The 7515-nt window shown below is 37.7% G+C and overlaps 1 protein-coding gene across 1 annotated transcript in view; it reads left to right on the forward strand.

The window, feature by feature from the left end:
- The first annotated feature begins 582 nt into the window (after positions 1-582).
- Positions 583-7515, forward strand: part of CEP152 (centrosomal protein 152) — a 114877-nt gene continuing 107944 nt past the window's right edge. Inside the window, exon 1 of the mRNA XM_042783682.1 lies at positions 583-669. Within this exon, the coding sequence (XP_042639616.1) occupies positions 583-669 (87 nt within the window). The remainder of the gene's footprint in view (positions 670-7515) is intronic.

Raw genomic sequence — 7515 nt, forward strand, 5'->3', positions numbered from 1 at the left:
CTTAACAGCAGGAACTTTAACACTTACATTTTTGTTGTGTGCTGTGTGGAATTTACCAGATGGTAAATGGCTTCTGGGTAGCAACCATTAAGCCAGCTCTTTTGTAGAGCATGAAATTTGAATTTGTGATATTCATTGGCTGAAGCAAAATATGGATGATGCTACCTGTGCCATATTTCTTACAATTAATCCAAAATTTTGTTTGTACCTTTTCATAAAATTTTTTGCTTTGGCATATATTTCTGGCTTGTTATTCTCTCCTTTTTGGGCAAGAGTTTTACTATTTTAAGTTATACTCTCCAGGTCACCAAAAAAGGTCTTTTCATAGGTGTATTAGCTCTTTGCATTTTTTTCTTTACTATGACTTGCTGTCATAACAGCATTTTTTTTTTTTTTCTGTGAATCACAATTAATTTGTGAGAATGCTCTTTACACAGTATTTAAAATACTAACCATTGGTCATACGTGACTTAAACATTTTCCCTTCCAGCCTGTTGTTGTGTTTTGACTTTGTGTATGGCATCTCTTGTGTAGATTGGGATACTTAGAAACCAAACATCTTCCCCTTGCCACAGGAGGACCATGTCATTAGACTTTGGCAGTGTGGCCCTTCAGACACAAAATGAAGATGAAGACTATGACAAAGAAGACTATGAAAGAGAGAAAGAGGTAAGTTACCAGGAAAAAAGACTTGAAATCCAGTCTTTAAAAATTTTGATGTCCTGATAAAAATTATAGCATGTTGTGTTATTTTGACAGAATTTATAATTTCATAAGAAAACCAAACAGACCCTAAACTGGGTCAGTATTTGGACTTTTAAAAGATGGATGAATGGAATGCTTCCTTTTTAGAGATAAGAATAAAATATAACTATGAATGATACAGTCAGATAAATGGTAAAAAAAAAAATTAAATCGTTTCATGTAGGAGGTAGGTAATGGTTGGCTAAGCCCCTGGGTAGCACAAATGGTTTACATTTGACTACTAAATTACAGGTTGGCGGTTCAAACCCATCTAGAAACACTGGGGAACAAAGGCCCAGCAGTCTGCTTAGTTAAAGGTAATAGCCAATAAAACCCTATGGAACAGTGCTATTCTGTAAACATGGAGTCACCATGAATCGGAACTGACTCCATGGCCACAGGTTAATAGTTGGTTTTAGAGTTAGAGGCATAATTTCTAGGGCTTTGGAAGATTGCTATGAGTTAGCTAAGGAAGAGTCTTTGCTTTGGTGAGCTTAAGTCCTAGTATAGGCAAGCCATAAACAAATGAGTAAAATAACTTGAGTGAGTGAGAATGAATTACTGGCAAATATAAGGGAAACAAAGCAGGGGTGATATGAAAGGATGGTGAGGGAAGGTTGCTTGGAAGAAATGCTTGAGTTGAGACTGGAGCAAAGTTGAGAAGGAGCAAAGACTAAAGAAGACCATTCTAGGCCATAATAGTGCAAAGACCTGCAGGTGGGAAGAGGCCCTTCTTATCTGTGAAGACTCCAGATGCAGCATGGTGTTGGGAGTGCCCAGAACAAAGAGGGAGAGCAGATATGTAGAGAAGAGGTGGGCTAGGGCCAGATCATGGTAAGCCTTGATAAACCAAAACCATACCAAACTCACTGCCATCAATTCTATTCAACTCATAGTGACCCCTCCTTGGGTTTCCGAGGTGGTATCTCTAAGGTAAAGTAGATTGCCCATTCTTCCTTTGGAGGAGTGACTGATTGGGTTTGAACCGCCAGCCTTCTGGTTAGCAGTCAAATGCCTTAGGCACTATACCACCAGAGCTCCCAAGCCTTGATAAGATGTTTATATGTTATTCTAAGAGCAATAGGAAGCTAGTGGAGGATTTTAAGCCGGGAAAGGATATGATCTGATTATATTTTTCAAAGATCTCTCCAGAAACACCAGGGAGGTATACGCTTATAACAATGGGCCATGTGAGATTTGCCCAGGGATAAAACTCAGAAGATATTAAGGGATAGGAAAGAAGGACAAAGAGAAATTGTAAACATAGGGAGGAAGTGGGAAGAGTGTTGTTATATTGTAATTGCAATGGCTATCACAAAACAAAATGTATATGAATTGCTGAACAGAAAACCAATTTGCTCTATAAACTTTCACCCAAATCACAATTTAAAGAAAAAGATCTTTCTGGATGCAGTGTGGTGAATGGATTGTAGGAAGAAAGGAGTAGTAGAAAGAGATCAGATTATTTATAAATAAAGTATGTAGCAAATGCTGGGCACATTGTGATTGTTCAGAAAGTGGTAGCAATAGTAATAGTGCAGTGGTAATTGTATGGTGGCAATTTACTTGTTAGGATTGTTTTCAGTTTGAGTCAAATTTCTTGACTATGATAAAAGGCTTCCTTAGTATTGAGACCATGCTTGCTATTACACATTTTATAATATGTAATCTTTTTTATAGTTACTGCGGAGTATTAATTTTAGCAGGAAGCAAGGAAGAGTCAATTGACTATTGTCCACATGGCTGGCAGTATGGTTAGGTAGATGTAGAATACTAGCAGCTCACTGCATTATCTGTAGATGTATTTTGTTTGGCTGCATAGTGTTTTTTAAAACTTGAATTTATCTTTTAAAATTGGAAAACTTTCATGTAACAGCCCAGAATTTCTGGCTTGTTTTGTAACATCTTAAGCCCTGGCCATAGTAGACCTGTGTTGGCACACGGCAGCAGGTGGGCTGGAGCTGAGTCTCGTCTCCCAGCTGGCTACAACCCCCACTTCTCACACAGACACAGGCTTATGTACTTAAGACCCCACCTGCCCTCCTTGTGAAGTTGTGTGTGATTAGGGGCAAGGGTATCCAGATTTTAGCAGGGTTCATCACAATAGTTTCTATGGCAAACATAGAAGTATTTCCTTTTACTTTGTGAACTCACAACAAAGGTTTTCATGACCCTGAAGACTTTCGGTAGTTAGCTGGGACCTATCCACTAGAATGTTTGAGAGGATCAGTTTATTATAGTAGACCTTTAAAGAAAGATACTAGAGAGATAAGTAGAGTATTAGAGAGAATTTACTGTCAGGTCTATTATCTAGTGAACATTTTAAGGGTGGTGGTAGTTAAGGAAGGTCCCTACGTGGCACAAATGATTTATACTTGCCTGCAAACCTGAAAGTTGGTGGTTTGAAGCCACCCATCAGTACCTTGGAAGAAAAGTTCTGGTGATCTGCTTCCATTAAGATTGTTGTTGTTGTTAAGTGCCGTCTAGTCATCTCTAACTCACAGTGACACTTCCTTGGGTTTCCGAGGCAGTATCTCTAGGGAAGTAGATTGCCCAGTCTTCCTTCTGAGGAGTGGCTGGTGGGTTTGAACCGCCAGCCTTCTGGTTAGCAGTCAAGTGCCTTAGGTACTACGCCACCAGAGCTCCCCTGAATTATACACCAAGGTAGAGAATTTCCAGAGGAAAATGGGTTCTTTTTATTTTTATTTTTATTGTGATTTGATTGAAAGTTTACAGAGCAAATTCATTTTCCATTCCACAGTTCATACACATTATGTTTCATGACATTGATTACAATTCTCATAATGTAACAACTTTTTTCCCACTTCCTCCTCGTGGTTACTTTTTCCCTGTGCCCTTTTTCCTATGCATTTTTGTCCTCTGAGCTATGTCCCTGTGCAAATGCTGCCCTTCTTTCTGATCTCTCATGGTTGACTGTTCTAAGGAATACATCTCCCTGGTGTAATTGTTCACCTTACAAGCCTGTCTGTTGTTTGCCTGAAGGGGAAGCCATGGGAATGAGTTTGATTCCAGGCCAAATGTTTGATTAGGAGCCATAGTCTCGGGGTTTTACCTAACCAACAATCCTGGTCTTTTTTATGATTTTGAGTTTTATTTCACTTTTTTCTCCCACTCTTACCAGGTTCTCCTATTTTGATCCCTTTCTAAATGGTTGACAGTAGTAGTGGGGCACCATCTAGTTCTGATCTCAGGGTCAGATAGGCTGAGTTCGCATGGCCCACTAATCCTTTGGACTAATTGTTTCCATGCATCTTTAGTTTTTTCATTCTTCTTTGTTCCAGATGAAGAGAGTCTACTTGTTGCATCTTAGATGGCCGCTTACAATCATTTAAGATGAGGAAAAAGTGCTTTTTTAAAAGGTGAAGAGGAAGTTAGGTGGATATAAGAATGAGTGTTTATGGCAGAGTGGAAGAAGAAAAGAATATATAGCTAATTTGACTCTAATTTGATGATTATGGTTTTATTCCTAAGAAAGCTTATATTAATAAAAAGTATTTTTACCTTTTTTTTAAAAAAAAATAGTTTCCACAAGGAAAGAAGTGAGAGCAGAAGCTAGAGAGTTTCCAATTTTCAGTAACAAAATTCAAAATCATTAAAAAGTTTGGCTGTATATGTATACTTTGCCACTGAAAGTTAAAATAATGAATTGGTTGATCTAACCTGAGTTTGCTTACATAGATAGAAGGCTTTTTGTCCTAAACTAGAGTATACTAAGGAGCTGTGGTGGTGTAGTGCCTACGACATTTGACTGCTAACCGGAAGGCTGTTGGTTCAAACCCACCAGCCATTCTTTGGAAGGAAGATTGGGCAATTTACTTCTGTAGAGATACCGCCTCAGAAATCCAAGGAGAAGTCGCTATGAGTGAAGAACTATACTAGCAGAACTATAGCCTTAAGAGGTTAAAGAGGTGTTTTTTCTTTACTGCCCAGTTGGCAGCTTTTGCATGGCAGCAGAGTTATAACTGTTAGCAGTGGCTAATGTATATCGTTTTCTCTAAGTAGTGAATTACTCTGTATCCTAATCATGTAGGAGGAATGCCTCTATCTCCAACTCATGAATGTGCATCTGACTTGTAGTCTATCCTGCTAAGGATTTGTGAGAGCTTTTGTGTGTAAATGACCAGATAATCTTGATTTTGACTTTGAAATATGAATGACTAGTTCCAATTACAACATGCTTTAACAAGCTATGTTTAATTTTAATGCTTTGGGGTCAGCTGGGATTTTGTCCACATATACCCATAAGTCAGTGATTAAGCCACAGTCAAGTTCCCACCTCCGTGCCTTCTAATTAACACCCTACAGGTAGGATTTTTGCCTTTTCCATTTCTAGTCCCTCCATTGCTGGCATTGAAGAACAAATGCAGAAAGTGCACTTAATCTTCAGAAAAGGAAAAGATATAGCCAATAAGTGATTTAGAGGATTTCTAGACCAGTTGGAATCTCAAGCCACAGGCCACCATGAGAAGACTCAGATTTTGACAAAACCACTAGAGGGAGTTGTAAAGCTAGCATTTGTTTACCTTTTATAATACTGATTTGCTTAATGAAATTTTCTTGTCATACCCTAAGAAAATCAAAGAAACAAATGGCTGAGTATTCATGCTATATTTATTTTTTGATATTCTTCTTTAACAGTTTCTTATGCGTTCTCTGGATTGTGGCTTTAAAGGTTTTGCTGTAATATACAGGCATTTTCTAGGGACTATCACATTTGGAACAAAATCACTAACTTGTAGAACTGAAACTTGATTGTATGCAAACAAGTAGAAAATAGTATCTTCCAGTGAGTGACAGTGTTATGCAGAAGAAAGGACAGTGGGAGCAGGGAGATTCAGGCTCTGGCCTTGGCTCTGAGGCTCTAACTTGCTCACTCTTCAGGGGCATGCCCCTTATTTTCTCTGGGCCGTGGTTTGCTCACTGTTGAAAGGAGACTTTAGAATGGAGGGGCTCCAGGGTTCCTTCCTGGCTAAAATTCTATTTTGTATCATCTGTAGTTTAGCGGATAAGAGGTCTAATAAACTTTTATATATATATAAATATCTTATATGTATATATTCCACCCCACACCCTGGCATGTAGCAACCTAGACAAAGTCTTCCCCACAGAGATAATACTGGCTAATTAAATGGATTTTATTTTTGACTGGTTTATCATTCTGAACATAGCATAATTCATAAACTAAAGCTTTTAACTACCAAGTTTTCTTGGCCCTTTATCAATCACGTATCAGGCCTTTTCAAGCATGTTTTTAACTATTTTCAGATTAAAATAAAGATCCTGCTTGATATGTACTCACAAAAGTATTATTTAATACTTCATATTTTTAATTAGCAATCTTTTCTATGTATTTATGAGACAACCTGTTCAAAAGGAGTATGACTGTTGGCTACTCCATTTGCTTCTTTTCTCTGGGGAGATGGTGTATTGTTGGACGGTTTGTAATATGAGAATTCTGGCTTTTATGAACATTGAGGATTATAGGACCTGAAGATAGTCTGTTTAGTTAATTTAGGTTGAAATCTTAACAAAAGGTTTATGTGTTCTCTGTTTTATATTCACCTCTGAATATCAGTTTTTTGGATGTTCTACATGGGTTATTGCAAAAGTGCTTTATTGATAAGTTCTTTAAGGGAAATGGTCTCTTTCTGTTATTATTATTATTCTTTCTAGGGAAGAAGTGTGGAGTAGAAAAGGGAGTAGAGTTTATAGTTTATAGTTCAGAATGCATTTCAATAGAAGCCTTAAGCAAATAATCTTTATCTGGGGAAAATCCAAAAACTAAACTCACTGCCATCCAGTCGATTCCAACTCATAGCGACCCTCTTTGGGTTTCTGAGGCAGTAAATCTGTATGGAAGTGGATTGCACAGCCTTCTTTCCACAGAGTGGCTGGTGGGTCTGAACAGCCAACCTTCTGGTTTGCAGTCACATGCCCACTGATACACTATAATATCCTATTGAGAATTTGGTTATTTGCAACCAAAAGCAATCTGATGAATTTAGAGTTAATGAGTGGGAGGGATTAAATCTTGACCTTTATAAAGATTGCTATCTCTGTCCTTCAATCTGTATTTGGAAGCTGGATGAATCTTTTATGAGGTGAATTTGTTGTTTCTAAAATCCTCTGATAACATATATAAATTGATAATTTTATGTTTTAAAGGACAGAGTTGAATAACAAAAACCAGAATCTCTCTGATAGTGTATATAAGGAGGGCACACTCTGATCCTCAGAAATGGAAGCCCTGGGGGTGAGATTTCATTCCTGAATGGCCTTATTAGGACTTAACCTCACTTAGTGTCTCTCTGCCCTGAAAGTTATAGAAGCCAAAGAATGTAATTCAGCTATGCCAAAGAACTTCATGGAGAATTCTTTTGAGGTGAATGAAACTGTTTAATAATGTTAGCATATATGTAAAGTACCTTATAAAACTCTAAATAGTACAGGCATGATTTTGCTAGTTGATAAGATACACAGGCATTTTTATTAGCTGTTTATGCTCGAATTCATTCTCCTCCATGGAATGCCAATTTTGTTAACAGTGTGGTGCCACAAAGAAAGCTACAGTGACTGGTCAACCATGTAGGTTTCTGTTCCAGTGCAGGGGAAAAAAATGTACTGTTCAGCTGTCTCTGCCAAGGTCCTCTTGAATTATTATTATTATTATTTTTTTTTATTAGGATTTGGGTGAAGATTTACAGAGTAAATTCACTTTTCATATAGCAGTTCACATATACTTTGTCTCAT

The sequence above is a fragment of the Orycteropus afer genome, unplaced genomic scaffold, assembly GCF_000298275.1.
Source record: "Orycteropus afer afer isolate SDZICR_OR568_19922 unplaced genomic scaffold, OryAfe1.0 scaffold00026, whole genome shotgun sequence".
Lineage (NCBI taxonomy): Eukaryota > Metazoa > Chordata > Mammalia > Tubulidentata > Orycteropodidae > Orycteropus > Orycteropus afer.